The 21,443-nt window shown below is 42.0% G+C and overlaps 1 protein-coding gene across 2 annotated transcripts in view; it reads right to left on the bottom strand.

Moving 5' to 3' along the window:
- Positions 1–21,443, bottom strand: part of KCNH7 (potassium voltage-gated channel subfamily H member 7) — a 397,870-nt gene that overhangs the window by 35,010 nt on the left and 341,417 nt on the right. For both annotated transcript variants that reach the window (XM_066575930.1, XM_066575931.1), the window contains 3 exons: positions 6,618–6,870; positions 4,702–4,907; positions 2,406–2,502 (listed from right to left, as the gene is read on the bottom strand). In XM_066575930.1, the coding sequence (XP_066432027.1) occupies positions 2,406–2,502; positions 4,702–4,907; positions 6,618–6,870 (556 nt within the window). The remainder of the gene's footprint in view (positions 1–2,405; positions 2,503–4,701; positions 4,908–6,617; positions 6,871–21,443) is intronic.

Below are 21,443 nucleotides of genomic sequence, written 5' to 3'. Positions count from 1 at the left end.
CATATACATTCTTGGCTTTACCGGTGGATTGAAAACCCTAGAGGCTATGCCACCTGAAATCTATCTAAATCCTATCATTGGATCTGCCAGAGAAAGGTCAGCAAAAGAACCCAGCAAGTTGTTAATTAAACATTTTTCTCAGCATCTCTCTCAAAAGAGGAAAAGATGATAAAAAGTGACACAACATGTGCAGGAATTCTAGTTTTCAGCACCAGTGGACACATTTCAGTCGTCAAGGGAGTGGTACACTGCGTGTATAACGGTCATGGATAATGAGATATGGCTGAAATCTAAACTCGGCTACAATAGATATGCTTTTACTGCACTTTTCTCACTGTCTTCTGCCTTTTAGCGCTTATTTTCTCTTCAACAACAAATTTATAAGTAGAATTTTTATGCTAAGTGTTCCCTGCCACGGTGTAGTACTTTAAACCATCCACACGTGGTCAACTTTTGCAAAGTTTTCAGGTGGTCAAAGCTCAGTTTTTTTTTAAATACAGAACTCCAAATCCCCCTATTTAGATTTAGAGCTACATGATAAAATTCTGTCTGGTTGCATTGGCCACTAGATGGAGCTGAAGGGGGTTGTGCCAAATGTAAAATGTATCCACAGGATAGAGGATGTGTCTGTTCAGTCTGGATCGACCATTTAAAATACAAAAACTGGGGTCCTGTGTCCCCCATATAAATGGAAGAACAGTCAAAAGTTTTTAACGCGATTGTCAATGGGACTTTCTAATGTTAAAAACGCATTGCAAGTTTGTGCTTTGCAATTTTTGTGCGATGCGTTTTTAACATTAGAAAGTCAAATTGACAATTGTGTTAAATAAACGCAGCGATATGGCAGCGTTAAAAAAACGCAAGTGGGTGTGAGCCCTTAGACTGATGGAGATAGCTTATGAAATGATGACTTAAAGAGGTTTTCCCATCTGGTAAAACTGATGGCATATTGCTAGAATACATTATCACTTTATGATCGGTGGCTGATGGGAACTGATGAACCCTGATCTTCTCTGTTATAGGTTTGACCATCATGCTATCCAAAGCCTTCTTTAGCTATATGCTTTGCGTATCCTAACACCATTATACTGACCTTCAATCCCTATGTACTAATCTTCACTGGCATAACTATAGAGGTTGCAGGGGATGTGGTTGCACCTGGGCCCAGGAGCCTTAGGGGGCCCATAAGGCCTCTCTTCTCCATATAAGGAGCCCAGTACTATGAATAAAGCATTATAGTTGGGGGCCCTGTTACAGGTTTTTCATTGGGGCACAGGAGCTTCAAGTTATGCCTCTGCATTAAGGGGGTTAAGAGAAGTTGATGGCCCCTAAGATAAATTTTTGCACCAGGGCCCATGAGCCTTTAGCTCCTCCCCTGCTGATCTCTGCTTATATCTGACTACTCCTGATCTCGAAACTCTGATTATACTTGACTATGACTGATCTTCAACCCTGTGCATGAAAGTCTGCTTATATCTGACTACCACTGAGCTCCAATACTGTGTACCATACTCTGCTAATACCTGACTACAACTGAGCTCCAATTTTGTGTACTGAATTCTGGTTATATCTGACTATGGATGCTCCTTCACTGAAATTCCAGACCTGAGACCCAACATTTTTGCAGTGGGGCTCCAACCTCTGTGACCCCCACAATCCTGAGAATGAAGGTATTGCAGTGCTAGTTTAGCACAGCATCCCATTCACTGTTTCGTAAAGTATAAAGTGATGGCATATCCTTGTGAAATACTATCTGTTTACAAGATGGGAATAACCCATCAGTTGGTCCATAGTCCCTCACCAGTCTCTGCTTCCATTGGCTGGAGTTCAGATGTCCCATGCTGACAAGTGAAAACGCCAATCAAGATGAAAGCAACAATTCTGTAACTATACAACATTAAGACAATTAACAGAAAATCTCCTTTGAATCTTTTTTATGGTAACTTCTGAGCATGAAAACAGGCTGCAATGTAGACATGGCCATCCATCCTGAGGAGCTAATGCAAATGATGGCCAGGTTGACACATTATTAAATGCTTGACCTTGGGAATAGTTAGCATGATCCATCCAGCCTTAATATTCTTGATTGGCTTTCCAACAGAAGTCTATGTGCGTACTGTAAAACGATTGCATCGATTTCTGTTTAGTATAATACTCCTGGCAAATGTTCAGTCCCCATCAGACTATGGGGTTTAATAGGTCACATGAATTTGGCTACCAAGATATACTATGCAGCCGAAGCCCAACCTAGACCCTATCGATGCCTGAATAGCAAATACTAGATCACGTTTATTCAGGAAGTCACAGCCAATCAATATAAAGCCATAAATGGATAATAATGGGATTGAATAACAGACATAAACCTGAAACGAGTCTACATTAATAACTGGAGCAAATGCAATTACCTTCATCTGATTTTCCTTTAAAAGACAATTTCCTTCTTCGCAGTTTGCAGCTCTCTCGGCCATAGTTAGCATCTGCTTGAGACCTTAGGAGTGCAGCCTGGTTGAGGAAACATGTGATAATGACTCATAGGTACAGCTATGTTATCAATGGAAAGCATGTTATGGTACCAGTAAACCCATTGCATGCATGTAGCTCATCAACACATGACTTATTACACAATGTAACTGGTACTCACATGGGAAATTTCTGTGCACCTTAATGAGCGCTTCCATCAAAAGCCCTCAATCAGTACATCAGTGTGAAACAGCAGTGCAGTACAAAGTGAAATATGGTTTGTGCTAGTTACTAATGCCAGGCTGTACTCTGCCTAGTATGTGTATTTTTTCTGACTAGAAAGATGTTGGAAAGCTGATGCTCAAGACAACTGTTTTTTAAATGAAGCATCTAGGTATAATGGATGGGGGGTCCTCACGTTGAACCCCAAAGTTGTAGATAGACCTGCCTACACTGAGGGTTAACATTGAAGGGGTGGTCCCATTTCTAACTAATGATGACCTATCCTTAGAATAGGTCATCATTCTGCCAACTGGAGCCCCCAAGGATCAGCTGTTTTCCCAGGCTGGTGTCTTTGTGTACTGAACTGTTTTCCTGCAGGAAGCAGATAGCTCCATAGTTTCCATATTGGCCTTGATTGGTATTGCAGGCTGAGTTCCATTCACTTCAGTAGGACTCATCCTGCAGTGTTAACCCAGGTCACTGCACAATGTACTGCAGAAAAACAGATCAGTACACAAAAACACCAGACAGGGAAAACAGCTGATCGCTTACGGTCCTTAGCAATAAACCCCTGCTGATTTGTTAGTGATGATCTATCCTGAGGATAAGTCTTCATTAGCTAGAAGTAGGATAACCCCTTTAGGTTCACTTCCCTAGTCCTGTATCTAAATACCCCAAACAAGGCAAAATAGCTTGTTAGCACCACCCCTTTGACACACTTTCTACCAGTCCCTCCTCCAGTTACACCCCTGCTGAACTTTAAAAAAATGCAGTCTGGCTAAAAGAGGCACTCTTAGGCAAAGTGCAATTTTATTGCATTTGAGTGGCCATTGTGTAATTATTCATCTTCACTATCAGTTTCCTTAGATAATAGCAGCTGAGCAAACTCCTGCCATCAGCACATCATTAGGAAACTACTCACATGGGCAGGGGTTGTCCAAACCAGAAAACCTCTTTAATAAATCATCCTCACAAGATGTGACTTGAAAGCCATGCCACATTTTATTAACACAAAGGACAAATGTCCTATCAAATGTTGCAAGACCTTTAAAACTGGTGCAATTGCTTTCATTAACCTTCCTCTTGGGCCAATTTCAGCCTAAATATTGAAATGGGCTTCAGAATCATAATAAGATTACTACTGTATATAAAAGACTACAAATGGCCAGCAAATAAGTAGTTTAATAAACATGTCTGTAGTATATAATGACAGAAAGGGGACCAGTGGGCTAAAACGACTGACCAAGATTTTACAGAAACAGCACCATCCTTATCCATAGACTGTCTCAGGCTGGTATGGCAGTTCAATGCCATCTACTTGCATAAGGTTAAGCTGCAATATTAGACCTGTAGCCCATGGGTATGGTAGTGCTGGATCTGGAAACATTAGCAGACCCGTTCCATTTTTTCTAATCCCAGAGAACCCAATCAATAACCCTTTAGACTAAGCTTAACCAGACTTGTCTCCTGTATTGGCTTTTTACTATTTTTGACCAATCTACGGTGTGTATAGGCAACTGGTTTGACAGTATCATCAAGCATCACAGTTCTTTAGCTCAGCACTGACTACTGGATAGGTTGGGTCAAGGATAGATGTTGCTGGCGAATCAAAGGCATGAGATCCTATTCTAAACTCTAAAGATAATTTGAAATACATTTCCGATATAACTAAAATAATGATATAGTACTACTAATAGAGATGAGCGATCATACTCGTTAAGGGACAAAACTCGAGCGAGTATCGTCCTTTTCGAGTACCTGCCTGCTCGTTAGAAAAGATTCGGGTGGTGGCGGGGGGGGGGGGGGGCGAGGGGGGCCGAGGAGTGCGGGGGGGAACAGGGTTGGGGATCTCTCTCTCCCCCCTACTCACTCCCGCAACCCACCGCTCACCCCCGCCGGCAATCTTTTCTGACGAGCAGGCAGGTACTCGAAAAGGACGATACTCGCTCGAGTATTGTCCCTTAATGAGTATGCTCGCTCATCTCTAACTACTACTAATAATGAAGAGACAATACAAACCTTTGTGCTTTCATCTCTTAAATTAAAAGTCAACTCCAGATTTGTGAGAAATTGATCTGAAAATTCTGGATACATATCCAAAACTTCCAAAAGGTCCTCTCTTTGGATTTTGTGCATGTCACAATACGTCAGAGCTCGTACGTCAGCATTTGATTTTCCAGGTTTGGCGTAAAGGTGAACCATCTCTCCAAAAATATCATTCTTTCCTGAGGTGAGAAAAACAAGTTTTTTAAAAGGCAGCACTATATGTGATACCTTCACTATATGTTATACCTGGGGTTTCAACTATTCTGTAAGCTGAAACACTGTACTTGTGTATACAACCTATTCACTCAGTTCCTCTGTGATGTAACTAGTAACGTAGTTATAAAATCAATGTATACTGTATATACCAAAATGCTCAGTATAAAGGTTAACATAATAAATAATGCTTAAAATAATAATTCTTAAGATGAAATAATAATTATAAGATGAAATACCACTAGATTACCAAGAAATTCTACTACAGCAATGGACCATTATAGATGACCAGTGGACTACCAAGCATGTCAACTAAGTCAATAAGTCAGGTGGGAGACTACATTTTGGTTCAGTCATAAAATGGCTACTTAGACATCAAGTGAAAAGATTAACATACTAAAATAACTAATATGAAATACTCCTAGATCACTAGGAAGTTCCACTAAATCCATGGACCAATATTGATCTCCACTAGGTCACTAAGGTCGAACATGTGTAGTTACTACACCACACGATATCTGGATATGGATAACGACTAAAACCTAATATCAAATACTACTAGATTACAAAATAAATCCACTAAACCAATTGAAAAATATAGATGGCCACTGGCCCACCAGGGTGAATGAACAATGTGTCACCAAGCATGTTGTCGAGGTCATCAAATCCACTTAGACTACATTTTCTATCATAAAACAGCTATATAAATGCCCAGGAAAACAATTAACATAATAAAATAACCCTAATGTGAAATTCCTGTAGACCACCAGGAATTCAGCTAAATCAATGGACCAATACTGATCACCACTAGATCACCAAGGTTGAATGTGGAATGCAAAAAACAGACATTATAAAGCTGGATATCTAGATATGGACACCATATAGGAAACTGTTGATTGCATATACAGTGTTTCCCCCAAAATAAGGCCTACAACAATATTAAGATCTACCCTGATTTCTTTGAGGGGTGGTGGGGTGGGCTTGAAATATAAGCCCTCCTCCAAAAAATAGGCCCTAGCTACAATAGATTTAAAAAAAAACAGCAATACTCAACTGGGCATCCCGGTCCCTCGTGCTGGATTCTGGTGCTGCGGCAGGCTGCCGTATGCTCCGTGCTGACAGCATTCTCTTCCTGGTAAAGGGGCTTTGAATATTCCGCCTCCAGCAAGCGAGTGCTGTGATTGGATCCTGAGCGCCACTGGCTCAGCCAATCGCAGCCGGTGATCAATCATTTACAGCAATTCAGTGAATGACATCACTGAATAGCTGTGATTGGTTCATCGAGCGCCGGCTCTGATTGGCTGAGCCAGTGGTGTTCCTGATCCAATCACAGCACTCGCTTGCTTGAGGCAGGGTATTCAAAGTCCCGTTTGGTACCAGGAAGAGAATGCTGTCTGCATGGAGACAAGCGTGAGGGCCTGGGATGCTGCCGGCTAGGTAAGTATAAGACACCCCTGAAAATAAGACATTATCCTCATCTGTTTTAAATATGCAGCAAGAGAAGAGAGAAAGATGAACTTATTTACTGTAGCAGATACTGGTGGTGTTCTACAAGGACCATAAGAATGTATAAGATGGTTTGATCGTCCTACCGTTTGCCTTGACAATTTGCTAAAAAAAATATACTAGTTGTTCTCATTTTGACTGGATTCACACAAAACCTAGAAAAAGCTTACCTAAAATTGCTACTACTATATCATCTTTGAGAATCTCAATAGAGCCCCTTGACAAAAAATACAATGCCGTGAGTACATCTCCTGAATGAACGAGAGTATCTCCAGGGGGCGCATGTGTGGTTTTAAACTTCATAGCTAAGGCTCGTAGACATCCTTTACTCGCTCCTTGGAATGCCTTGCAGTTCTGTAGCAATGTTTGATTGAGATGCAGACAAATATCTGCTTGCAGGCATTCTGGAAATCCCTTGAGTACCTGGGAATACATAAAATGTATAATAGCAATAACGTATAATAGTAATAACTTCATGGCTTAGACAGACATGCTACGTCAGGATGCAACTAGTGACAGGACAACTGGGGGTAAAACAACTGATTTTCAAATAGTAGTGTAAACTAGAATATCATTTGTAAGTAAGTGATTGAACAGTTCCACATATTGGCAGCATTTAAACAAATCATGCGGTGCACAATTTTTTGAATCGTAGGGGGCGCTGTTTATATTATACAGATAAGCATTTTTTAGTAATTACTACTCTCAGCTTCACTAATTAGCATACTACATATTGCAGAAATGTATAATTTGCCCCAGTACAGGTTGCTGATATATAGAGAACGCATTACTGTCAATATAAATATTTCTTCAAGGAATACAGGGCATTATCTATGTAAAAACCAGTTGTATTACACGTCGTGCCTCATGGACCTTACTTAGTTGCCTGAACCCTGAGGATACTGGTGATTTGCTACTGATAAAATTATAATATCCCTAGGCTACATTTTGCAATATTGCTCCTAGACTGGCACAACGGGTATATCGGGTACCACTTTTTTCATATTATAATTGGTAATTCGAGCCCTAGAATTATGCCTGGCCTTTGATCTCCCCTCTAGATAGCAATATTATTACTGTGCTGAGCTTTTCCATACTTGACTTCTGTAATGTAGATATCTTGACTATTACTTATTCTGGTAGGTTATGTAAGAGCCCATAAGATACACTTCTATAGTGAGACATATTAAGTTCCCTTTCATCAGTGGTGACGGGTCCACCATTTTCAGCTAGCTAACAGCTACTACCAGACATGCAGGACATTAGCGTCGAGCCAGCCAAAATAGTAGAACCTTGTTTTGGTTCAGACTTTGCTAAAAGTTTGGTGAGAATCTGAAACTTGGGCAGGTCATCCTTGCTGAACCAGCTAAAAGAAAAAGAAGGAAAAAGGAAAAGAAGATGAAAATAGAAGAAGAGGAAAAATAAGAAAAAAGAAGGGAAAAAAAATGAATAATAATATTTTCCCTTCTTTTTTCTTATACTCATTTTTCTCCTTCCTTTTCTATTTTTTATTCTTTTTCCTCCTCTTTTCTTCTTTTTCTTCCTTAACTTTGCCTCAAAATAGGCCAAAAGTAGTTAGATGCACTCCTAGGTGACCTAAAAGTGCTATGGTTTTTAGACAGGGTTACCTAAGGTGACCTAAGAGTGTTATACAGAGTTGTTATCGTTTATAGACAGAGTTATACACCAGTTTTAGCGGTACTGATGAAGTTCCGGTTTGGCTCTAGCTAATTCAGTACAAACCAAACTTTTTGCTTTCATTCGGCGAACTGGCCTAACCAAACTTCATAGGCTCGCACATTACTACAGGACATATTAATGTAGGTGATATTTCTAAATACCCACAAGAGTGCGGAGGTCTGGTTTCCTCACTCACTAGTCATATATTTTGTAACCGAGAAGCAGTTTAAAAACTTTAGGATTATTGCTTTGTAAACACGGTGGCCCACAAATTGGTAATTTGAGCTTCAGCTTGTGAACAATGACTGACCTAAACAATCCAAGAAGGATTATTACACAGAAGCACAAGACAAACTCTACTTCAAGACCTAAAAGAGCATTACAGTGTGACTGTCAGGACTCGGGATCTGGGAAACTGGAGGTCCCTGAAAAACCCATAAATCCTGTCCCTACCTACTTGCCCCCCTGGGCTAAGCCCCAGGGCGACAACTAGGCGACGGACCCTACACTCACTAAGGAAGGGGAACACTAAGACTAACGAACAGACAGACACTGGAACAAACAACACCAAGGCGAGTCAGACTATCTGGGTCGGCAATGAGAAGGTACGCACTACAAGAGGGTCAGGCAAGGCAACATCGGGTCCAAAAGCAGGGAGTCAATATCAGGAGGCAAAACACGAAGTACGCGGGTGTAGCGGGGAAAACCAAACTAACACTGGTCTGCAGACACAGGCAGGTTTAAATCCTGTCAGAACTCCCACCCCAGCAGCTGATTGGGGCAGGGAGTCTGACAGGGGCCAGGTACAGCCAACAGTGCTGGGGAACCTACCCCCAGCCCTGCAGAAGGCAGAGTAGGAGAGGCGTGCCGGGTTGCCATGGTGCCGAGGACGTGGCGCGTCCCTAGCAACCCGGCAGAGAGGAGAAGCCCAGCGCCCAGGCGAGGTAACGATGAGCGGGGCTCCCCAGCGCCGCACGGCAGCTACCTAAGTGAAAGGACCAGCGGCAAGGGCACGGAGGACCCGCGAGCCACCAGTCCTGACAATGACAACCCTACCAAACACCCAATAACTCCTTGACCTTTGTACAGGAGTTGTGGTAGAAGGGAAGAAGGATATTGGGGTTAATTGAAAACACAACAACATTTTTAGAGGTTTTCTGGAGTTATGGGAAGGTTTTTAAAGGACCATGTAGTATAGACAATTTTATAATAAGTCAGCAAAACCCAGATAAGAAGACTTAATTAAAATTTTACAAAGTCTCTTTATTCATGAATTTTACAAGATGCATTTTCATATTTGATGAAGTTGCATTTTAGGCATTGTGACCCGCTAAGGAATATATATATATAGATATATATGCTGATGATAAATAAAACATATTTTACTTCTACTGGCTTTGGCTTAAGTGTCAGGTGTTTATATAACCCAACAGACAGCAGCCTCCACGTCCATTTGTAGTGTCTATTTCAGAAGGACTGAGAACAAAATGCATCAAATCAAGTGAATGTTGTTAATGCAACTATAGTGCCAACTCAGAATATATTTCAGGCAGCGCTTGTTCTCACTTGAGCTCACAATTTTACCTCAGACACTTCCATTAAGCTAATTAACCCAAGCTTGTTTTGGAATGTGATAGGCTTAGAAGGAGACTGACTATCACTAAGGAGGTTCAGGAGACTTAAGACCCTTTTACACAGTCCAATGGTTGGGTATGAACACTCGTATGAATGTTTGCTTGCCTGATCATTGGGTCATGTAAAGGTGCCCCAAATCTGATACTGATCGGTTCTCCTCTGCAGCCAAAAAAATTATTGTCAACAGAAAAAAGGATGTAATAAGCTCTACTCCAGAAGGAAGAAAACTATCATAAATCAGCCAAATCAAAGACTCCTCCAAAAGCAGAGACAGCCTTCTGTTTCGACGTTCTTGCCTCTCGTCAGTAGATGTGAGAGGTGATTGGAACACCTAGAAGAAAACTCCATAAACAACCAACTCTATGCAGATCTTGCCCTTGCTAGATGTGAAACCATGGTCTCAGTACTCAAAGGAAGCATTACTAGCCACTGAGCTGCCATTGTAACTCAGTTAAGTCATTAAGATGTTAACATCAATCCATGGAATTAAGAGGTTTTCTACTTCTAATATTTGAGCATGACAGAAGGTAACACTAACGGGGTCCAAATGTTGGCATCCAAACAAGTGTCCTGAAAGAAAGCAGGTCTGGGGCTTATTTCATTTAGCACAGCATGTATATCTGCATGTATCCACATTGCCGACAATTCAGATGTTCTGGAATGATTGCACCTATTTCCTTATATCTGATGACTACTCCAATCTAGACAAAGTTTGGGACCAATGGTCTCACAGAAGGGGTAAATTCAAAGAGAGCATACCCTTCAGAATGAGCACAGGTTACAAGAAAAATCAAAATACCTTCCTACTCGCACACATTATTCAACAATATACTTGCTTTATCATGGTTTCTGGAGCAATCATTTACACTAGACCAATTAACACTACACACAACCTCCCAAACCCTTAGGCATTGCTTGAAGTGCAATGGTAAGGTAATCACATATAATATCGGGGTCTGCATGTCCTTACACAGCTCTAGCATCCACTCCATGCTTCAGGACTGTTTGGTCAAAACCCTTGATGGACTGGCTCTGTAGTTCTTTGATGGCCACTTATAATTGGCTCTTGTATATGGAGGACTGGTCAAAAGAGTTATTCACAGGATAGGAGATAACTTTATGATTGGTGGGTTTCTCACCAATGAGACTCGCACCAATCTTGATAACGGTGGTCCCATGTCCTCCTTCCTCCTCCTTGTGGGTTTACTGTACCCCCCAAGTGATGAGGAGATTGAATAAAATGGCAGTTGGGTATGTGTTTTGTTTCTTCATTCATTTTCAATAGGACTGCTGGAGACAACCAAATACAAAGGGCTCAACAGTTTCTGTGAGCCCCACTGAAATGACTGGAGTAATGGCTGTGCATGAGTGGTCAGCACTCCATTCAGTATGACATGTGGGTGGTAAAAGTGACCCTGCAGTGACAAGAAGAGGAGGACAAGCGACCCTACTTTTCAGTTGAGACCACCATTGATCATAAATATTATACCGCTTTTTCTGCAACTTTTTAAATCTGCATTAAATCTGTACTTTGTTTGAATGACCAGATAAAGGTGCTGATTCAGCACTGAAACTTGTTGCCCAGTCAATAAAGAATTCGACATTCCAGAAGAACCGTGTCTTCTAGTTTAGTGGGCCCAACACGCTAGCTCTTCTTCTTGGTGCATTCGGTGTATGGAGGCTTTGCAGGCCCGCTACGGGGGAGTCTGATCTTGGTATACAGACTTGGATGAGAATGTCTACTGACTCTGTTGCTTTGCTTAGTATCTCATGTTTTTGCTGAATTTAATTTCGAGTATGTATAAGAATTACTATTTTCTTGCTTTTTGTATATGGTTCTAGACTTGCTGATAATAAGTTTTAAATAGGTAAGGTAGGAGAGCAGTTATATGAGTGGCCACTAGGGGGCTTGATGACAGAGTGGTTAAAAGTATGTCTGGCAGGTAAAGGCTGGATCTGTACATTAATTAGGAGGTAAAGTGTGCCTTTTAGAGAAAAACTGCTGAGTTTCTCAGCTCTGAGTCCATCGTGATCTGGCGATCTAGAGAGATGAACGATGTCTGCCAAGAAGCATGACAGGGCAGGACACCTTTTATGCTGACACCTTTACGGTATGACTTCCCAACTTCTCTGCTCCCATGAATCTACGTCCAGGTGCTGCAGATCCACCTGGTATATGTTCCCAGAAATTACTGATAAAGAAGTATGGTTCACCTTGAAACACGTTAGACTGCTGGTAGAGGAACGCTATCTTTTCTCCTTAGGGAGAGCACCTAGAAGAAGCTGAGTGAGTGAGGAGACTTATAAGGCCATTCATGCTCTTCTGGATAATGTGCAAATATGGAAGATGGAACAATATCTCTGCAGCGTCCCCTATTGGAAGGCAGAATTCCTGCAAGTTAGTGTTAGACTCTTTATACAAGCCCTTATTTGACTTCTGCTGTTAACCAATAAACACAGAAATCGAACTAATGTAACTATGCATTTGTATGTTTCTCGGGGTATGCCTTATTCCCAAATGTTTACTTTTTATTGATGTTGTCTCTGTCTACAGTATGTGTGGTGCCTGCATGAAAGGTCCTGTTGCAGCTTGCAGTGTGACTTTTGTCCTGTTGTCTGTGCTGTTGCAGCTTACGGTGTGAACTGTGTGCGGTGCCGCTGGACTCCTGGTTAGTGTAGGGACTAGCAGTATAGCCAGGAGCCGTGACGTGGCCCGCTAGCTTCCATATTTTGATCAAAATGTCAACTAATACTTGGCATTTATAATCAGCTTTACTATCTGCTATTAGTGTTTGCATTTTGGCTGTTGTATGTGGTGTTTTCTGGCTCTGTGTGTCTTCTTGTTCTGTCCCCTTGTCCCTGTCATGTGGCATGTTTGTGTGACCTGTTCTGGTGGCGTGGTTTCTAGGAGCAGCTAGGGGCCAGTTCCGAAGACTGCTGGGCCGCCCTTTATTGGGGCGATGTCCCTGCTTAGTTAGGGCCATGTCATCCTCCCTGTAGTTCAGGGCTAGTTGTCTGAAACCCTTGTGTGTATCTTTTGGTCACAATCGCATGGGCCCCGTGCTTAGATGCTCACACAATCGTAAGACATGCACTGTAAAATAGTGTGAATATTGCTCTGATGTGCTAAAGTGAAGCAATAAATGCTGCCGAATCCAGGTTTTTAAAGAAAAGCTATGTTGCAGATGTGAGTTCCTATTGTGCTGCCACCTATCTAATGTGGAAAAGATGACGGTTGGAGTATAACTAACCACCCAAGTTACCATAGTAGATAAATGTAACGTCTTAACAAGACTTCTGGGAATTTTCAAACTATTTATATTTGTACAATTTTTGAAAGCAACTACTTGCAACTATTGTCCTGCACATTTTAATGGATTACTACTGGAAGAGGCCCAGAGGGCTTGTCCTGAGATACCTCTGGCTGTGTCGGGACATGTAACTTATCTGATCCTTCCTCTTGCTTTCTGAATCTCACCTCCCTGATCCCTCCCATCCATTCTCCATCTCCCTTTAATAAATGTTTTAAGAAATTAAAGGGGTTGTATGCCCATTTTTTTTACTGATAACCTAGAAGAGGTCATCAGTAGTTGATTATTGTGGGTCTGCCTCTTGGGAGTTCTGTCCATCAGCTGATCGTCTGTCCCACTGTCCAGTGCAGTGAGCTGGACATTGTCATAAGCAGACAGATGAAGAAGTGCTGGTACCGGCTTCACTCCCATTGAAATCAATGGGAGAGCTACGTTGCTCCGGCCACTTCCTGCTTCTATCCTGGTTAGGAGATCACATTGCTTTCAATGTGAGTGAAGCCGATGCTGGAACTTCCTCCACTGTCCACTTATGTCAATGTCTAGACAATGGGCCGGACAATCAGCTGATGGACAAGAGGCACGAGCGGTGGAACTCTGTCCATCAACTACTAATAACTTATCCAGAGGATAGACTATCGGTGACAAAATGATCAGACAACCCCTTTAACTGTACTCAATAAAAACACATTTATGTTAATAACATTAATAATGATCTTTTCTTATATAGCGCCAACATATTCCGCAGCACTTGGGCAGAAACTAAGTTGACTCCAGGAGTAATTATTCAACAACCTGGGAGAAACATAGAATGTCGGAAGGGTAAGCAGAATGTTGCATTTCTACACTTTAGTGGCAGCCATATTTATTCTACCTCCCTCAAAGTACTTTTTAAGCTTCTCAGTGATTCGGAAAGCATTATATCATTCTTTTCCTTGACATAAGGAAACTGGACTGATCAAACAGATTGATACTTTTTTAGACAGTCTCATGAGAGAACAGTCAACTTCAGACATGAGCTATAAGAAGGTTCCAAGATGTAAAGCTGCCTGGATTTACTTTGGGAAATATGTTTATTCCTGGCTTCATAGAAGCAGGTTCACTTGGGAACAGGAAACTATTGGCAAGTAGTCAAAAAGGAATTCACTATTAGTTTGAGTAGTTGACAGCAGACATGTTTAGAAAACTTCTAGAGACCACCCATGTTGAAGCAATAGCAGGTTGATATTAAAATCCAAAAAGAACGTCAGTATAAATGTGAGGAGTCTAGAAGAGAGATGTAACAGCGGATAATATTAACATCGGTGCTCAGATACCAGCCTCTCACTGTTGATTCCCTGTAGGATGGAACAGCTGTTGCAGAGCTGGTTTTCTGGCCCAATGCTGTTGTACAGCCTACGCTTCAAAGCTAAGTTGTATAAGCATAAATGTGGTCAAGGAGAGGGGAGTTTTGAAACTCTTAAGTTTTGCAAATATTACGGAATATTAACAATTTTAATAGCGTGCTTTTTTGTTATTGTGTGGAAATAAAGGAGTATTTCCAGGCATTTACTATTAATGGCTTGAATCCTCAGAATAGGTCTTCAGTAGTTGATTGGCAGGGGTCTGCAACTCAAGATCCCCACTGCTCAGCTGATCCTCCAGTCCGTTGTCAGTGCGGCAGAGCCGGACATCCGCATTATTGGTCAGAGTTGGAGGTGTAATCAAAAGGCTTCTCTCCTATTTAAATCAATGGGAGTAATGTCTTCCATTACACTTCTGGCTCCTCATTGCGGTTAGAGCTGAAGTGTAATAGAAGGCATCACCTCCATTGATTTCAATGGGTGTTAAGCCTTTCTATAACACTTCCGACTCTGAGCACCGATGTGGACATCTCACTCTGACACGAATGTCCGACTTCACTGCACTGATAGCGGGCTGGACTTCTGCCAATTAACTATTGATGACCTATCCCGAGGAAAGTTTATTAAGAGTAAATGTCTGGAATATGCCTTTAATATGTCCTCCCTTTAGTGCAATTATACAAAGCTAACAATGAATAGAAATTGGGCTATCCTCCTGGTATTGATTCATATTACCAAACACCCTCTGCCATACAAACCATAGGTGCTTTCCATATCAGCTCCATCAGCTGTACTCCATGTCTTGAAGAGGTTCTAATTACAAATGGCTTTGTGTGCAGAGTGTTAAGGCAGCAGAAATGTGGTCCTAAGCTCTCGCTCTCGACTTGCAAGTTGCAGGTTCAATCCCTGTGTGGTTCAGGTAGCTGGCTCAAGGTTAACTCATCCTTCCAAGGTTGGTAAAATGAGTACCCAGCTTGCTGGGGGGTAAAAAGTTGACTGGGGAAGGCAATGGCAAACCACTCCACAAAAACAGTCTGCCTAGAAAATGTCACAATGTTAAATCACCCAAGGAGTCATGACTCGGTGCTTGAACCAGGGGACTTTACCAATTACAAATGGCATGCCTTTGATCTTGTTCTTATTTGCTGGCCCATTGACATGACAATTTTACATTTCCGTGTCCTGCTCTGTGGTCCATCAATAACACCCATTGTGGGCCTGATACAGTGATGCCCAACCTTATTACCAGAAGGGAACCTCCGAAAAACTAGTTCACTTCTGGGGAATGCTTAGTACAATTCCTGTCTGGAAGAAGCTTGGTACAGGGCTAGGTGAAGCTTTCTATAATTCATGTACATTCTGTAATATGCCTCAGATAGTAACATATGGTTACATAGTAACGCAGTATGAAAGACAGAAAAAAAAGACATATGTCCATCCAGTTCAGTCTATTATCTTGCAATGTTGATCAAATGTTCCTAATTTTAGGGGGAAAAAAATCCTTTCCGATTCCAAATCTGGCAATCAGAAGAAATCCCTCGATCAACAACCCTTCTGAAGTAATCAGTGACTCTAAAGTAATATTATTAGATTCAAGAAAGGGCCTTAGGTTTACTATGCAAAGCATCTTAAAGCAGCCTGAAATAAATTAGCCTTCCGTAGGTCTTTTTGTTGCCTTATTAGAGCCTAGGAAACCTGGATGAGAAACACTGGACTAAAGGCATATTTAGACACAACGATTGTCGCTCAAAATTCGCTCAAAAGCCATCTTTTGAGCGATAACCGTTGCGTCTAAAAGAGCTGCCATCGTGCACTATTCGTTTATTGCTCATTTTTAGCAAGCTAAAAGTCAGCGATGACTGTTTTCAGCGCCACATGCCCAGTTCTCAGCATTCTTTCAGCTGATATCCCGCTCGGACTTCTCAGCAGGATACCAGCTGAAAGCTCCGAGAACAAAGCAGCTGTTTGCATATACAAAGCACCTGCTGTTCTTGGAGCTTTCAGCGGTATCCCGCTCTGCCTTCATTTCACTCTAGAGATGAGCGAACACGTTCGGCCCAGCCCCTTTTTCGCCCGAACACCGAACTTTGCGAACACTTCAGTGTTCGGGCGAAAAAGTTCGGGGGCCGCCGTGGCAGCGCGGGGGGGTGCGGCGGGGAGTGGGGGGGAGAGGGAGAGAGAGAGGGCTCCCCCCTGTTCTCCGCTACTGCCGCCCGCGCCGCCGCGCATCTCCCCGCCCCCCGGCGGCACCCGGACCTTTACGCGCAAACACTGCAGTGTTCGGCAAAGCCGGTGTCCGGGTGCGGATGTGTCCGTAACGGACACGTTCGCTCATCTTTATTTCACTCTAAAGTAGCTAATTAGCTACTTAAGAGTTTATGCAAACATGATCGCTCAAAACTGTCACTCAAACTATTGTTTGAGCAATTTTTGAGCGATCATCTTTCAGTGTAAATAGGGATTTATAGCTAGATGTAACTAGATACTGAACCATAAAAACATGCAGTTGAAAAATTAGCAGAACTAATTGAAAAATTAGTAAAACAAAGTTCATGTACGCATCTCTAGATATGGATTCAACCATTATATACTGAAAGTCTTAGATTAAACACAGTTTGTGAAATAATGAAAAAGTAGGTAACGGAAAGAAGAAGAACTCGGATTATTCACACGCATGTTTGCTAGTAGTAAAAATATAGGTGTAATTGTTAATCAGGGTCATTGACTTGAGTAATGATTCCAACCCAAGACAGTATTGATATGGTGAAACATAGGTTATCTGAAGGCTGGCACCTCATCTCTCAGTGCTTTCTGTCTTGACAGTTTCACTATTGATAATTACCTCCTGCTAATTAAAAGATCGATCTGTTGACTCTACTGTACTGTGTACCAGCACCTGGCTAGAATTACTGATGCTCTTGTGACCATTGTTGTGGCAACCATTGGCTCCCAACTTGCTCACCAGCTAATACACTACAAAAATGTTACATTTTGCATCAAAATCCAAGCTGGTTGCTCTTCTGAGGACTGATCATGCCATTTAGTTCTGTTCCTGTCTGCTGGTTCAGTCCTGGTCCTTCTTCTCCAGTTCCCTTCTCTCAGGCATCACTAACAATATTGCTACAACGTCTAAAGCACTTTGCAGGGTGATGGCGAAGGGATTCCTTAGACTTCTCATCTTGATTTTGCCAGAACCAAACCAACAACAATGCTAGGGAGCATTGTTAAGTCTGGTAGGAACGTAAAGGCTGTGACTCCTTTGGGAAGGGGTGGGGGGGGGGGGGGGGGAGGGGGGCTTTTTTTTCACTGAAATGCATGAACAGGTATTTTGGGCTAACAATTATTTTTGTAATAGGGTGTAATTAAAAATGTTGCACCCTTTGTCTTCGGCAGCTTCTACATATCACTATATATAGACACTGTAGTTAAAGGTCCTTTTAGACGGGCAGATAATCTGTCCATGCTCATGACCACTGACTAACGATGGGCATGTTTAAGTATGTGGGCATATTATCTGTTCTATGAGGACAATCAATTATAATATGAACATTCGTCACCCTACAACCGTCATTGATCAGCTGCATGACTGCTCGTTTTCATGGATAGAAGTGCAGCAAACCAGCGAGCATTTTTATGCTTGCCTAAATGATACGACTAGCAGATGAACAAGCGTAAAAATGTTAGAGCCCCTTACTTGGCCAATTTAAAAAGCACATAAGTCTCAGAGGGGAAGGGCACCTGAACGGATTTTAATTGCGGAATCCGTGACCACAAGATCCGCTGTAAAACCCGGGCATTGGAAGGCATGTATTTTCAATTTTTTATTCCCACTCGTAGGTCCAAAATGCATATTCCATGAGCAGAAGAAAAATTGCAGCATGCCCTATTTTAGCGTGGACGGCCACCATTGATGTCAATGGATGCGAGTGTACCGTCGCTCATTTGCTATTGACATGGCATATGAGCATTGGAAACTTTCGCAACTTTAGAGGAAAATAGATAGAAAAGCCAAAATGTCAGCTGGAGGAGTGAGATCTTTCTTCCATGCGGATGATACACTGGGCATACGCGTACATCCGCAAGAAAAATGCACACATTCACAATCTTCTGCAAACATTCGCAATTACTTTCCATGAATGATCTCAGGTCTTTTGCTGCGGAAATCCGCGTGCGGAATCCAACCCATTCGTGTGAGACCAGACTGCGTAGGAGATCTGTCGGTGAGGCTGGACTGACGGGCTGATTATTTATCCTCTCCCACACTTTTATCAGCTAATTTAGGACAACGAATGATACACTTTGTCCTGGTCATAAATTAGCTGACAAGGTGCAGAAGAGGCGATATAATCAACTCATCAGTCCAGCCTCACTGACAGATCTCTTACTGAAACGTAGGGCACTTCTACATAGGACGACTGTCGGGCAACGACCATCCTATCGCTGCTGCTGCTGATCGCTCACTCAGTGCTAGTGAAGCATGCTGGGATCTCTTCTGGCTGCCCATCTCCATTCAGAGTAAACAGGCAGTCATTCATGGAGAAACGACTGCCTGTTTAAAGAGCCCAAAGTTGCTTGATTTTTAGGTGAGCTAAAAAGCAAGCAACTCTAAGGCCTCATGTCCACTGGCGGATCGGATTCCGCATGCAAGAGCCCACAGTGGAATCCGACCCTGCCCACGTCCAAAGACTCTCTGTTACTTGTTCAGATCTTCTACATGCTGTCCGGGTCTTCTATTTCCTGGTCTGCTGTTGCGTGTGGAAGCACTGACCAGCACACATGTGCAGTTCTTTTTTTTGGTAACTCCTGCTTTCCCGCGGAATCCACGGCCCATCCACAATTCAATAGCAAATGGCCACAGATTGGGCGGCTTCCATTGGCTTCAATGAAGCTATCCATGCAGAATCTGCACTGAAATGGAGCATACTGCGATGTGTTTCCAGACCAGAAGGTCCGCAAATCAGATCTGCATGTTTTATATCATTTGCGAACGCCCATCTTCCCTATGAACGGCTTGATTTGCAGATTCCGCAAATTAAACCCACCAATAAACATTGGGCCTAACAAGTTCGTGATTCTTGCACACTTGCCAAGTCCCACGTTCACACAGGACGACAGTCACCTATAATCACTTCCTACTATCGGGCCGTGTAACAAACAGCCTTGGACTGCAGTGTCTATAGTCAGCAGCATGCAGAAGCTGCAGTACACTAAATGTGAAATGTTTTTAATTAAACCCCATCACAAAAAATGATTATCAGCCCAAAGTTCATGCATTTAAGTGAAAAAAATGCTCCCCAAAGGTGTCCATAGCCTTTAAAATTAGCAGCTAACATGCAAGTTTAAAGCAAGTTCCCTGCAGTCCTTTAATTATATGTAACCATAGAGTGTGATAATTGCTGCATAATTTCACAATAATTGGCAGGAACAACATTTCAGAAATAAAAGATTAATGTAGAGTACCAATTACCAATGCTGAAAAAATAGCCTAATGCCTAAAGAAATAACGATTTCTGCTGCTTCTTGCTTCAGTAAACAATTAGATACATAAAATTCCAAATTCAATTACTCTGCACATGATGTCATTTGTCTTTCTGACAAATACATAAAAACAAGTTTTAAAAAAGTAATCTAAAAACATCAGACTTTAGTTAATAAACTGGCATTTGTAAAAAAGATATTGTTAAAGGAGCCTTCAAACTTTAAAATGTTTTCTATGCAATGATTTAAAGTATGACTCCATCTTGACATCCGATTAATCTTTATTGCCCACAATGCATCTAAAAAGGAAGCAGATCTGCAAATCATGATTGAAACTTTCCCGTCGCCTGTGCCTCCTAAGCAGAACTATGTCTAACAATTACTATTGACAGTATCACAATAATCCCCTCCAGTCACTACCCACCAGCTGCCAACTACAGCTTGAAAAGCATTTATTTGGATCACCCTTTCTGTACCTCTGATATTACTAAAATACTACTGCATTATTATATTTCAAGTGGAAGATTTCAACATCTTCTGGGGTCCGCCATCAGACGCAGTGGCACTACTCCATCCATATGTGTCTCTTTTGCATGACTAATATACACTTGTCTTATAGCTCTTCAGGTTCCTTTTCTGTCACTTCCTCTACATACTGCTAATTACCCAACATCTACAGTTCATAACATTAAACTAAGTTTTCAACACATTTGTTCTTAACATAGTAACATAGTATGTTAGGCTAAAGGCAACAATGTCTATTTAGTTCAGCATGTTTCCAGCCCCCCCCCCCCTTGTTGATCCAGAGAAAGGGAGAAAAAACCAATGAGGCAGAAGCCAACGTAGCCCATTTGGCTCCATAATGGCAGTCAGAATAATCCCTGGATCAATGTTTGATAGTTCCTACCTGACACCAAGACCTGGATCAACAACCCCGCTGGTTATTTAATGTCTATATCCTGCAATGTAATAGCGCTCTAGAAAGATGTCTAGTCCCCTCTTAAACTCCTCTATCGATTTTGCCATCACTACGTCCTCAGGCAGAGAGTTCCACACTCACTGTGGAACTGCTTCTCACTGCTCTTACAGTAAAGAACCCCTTCTGTGTTGGTGATAAAACCTGCTTTCTTTTAGACGTAGCGGATGCCCTCTCGTTACCGTCGCAGTCCTGGGTATAAACATATCATGGGAGAGATCCTTGTATTGTCCCCTCATGTATTGATACATAGTTATTTGGTCACCCCATAACCGTCATTTTTCCAGGGTAAATAATCCCAATTTTGATAGCCTCTCTGGGTATTCCAGTCCTCCCATTCTGTTTATTAATTTGGGTGCCCTTCTTGGAACCCCCTCAAGCACTGCAACATCTTTCCTGAGCACTGATGTCCAGAACTGTACGCAGTATTCCATGTGAGGCCTGACAAGGGCCTTATATAGCGGTAGAATAATGTTCTTGTCCTTCGCCCCTATGCCTCTTTTAATGCACCCCAAGACTTTATTTGCTTTTGCAGGAGCTTACTGGCATTGGTTACTCCCGTTTAGTCTACAATCC

This window comes from Eleutherodactylus coqui, chromosome 8, assembly GCF_035609145.1.
Source record: "Eleutherodactylus coqui strain aEleCoq1 chromosome 8, aEleCoq1.hap1, whole genome shotgun sequence".
In the NCBI taxonomy this organism is placed as follows: domain Eukaryota; kingdom Metazoa; phylum Chordata; class Amphibia; order Anura; family Eleutherodactylidae; genus Eleutherodactylus; species Eleutherodactylus coqui.
Note: the sequence above shows the minus strand (reverse complement) of the source record. Positions and strands in the feature narration are given on the sequence as shown.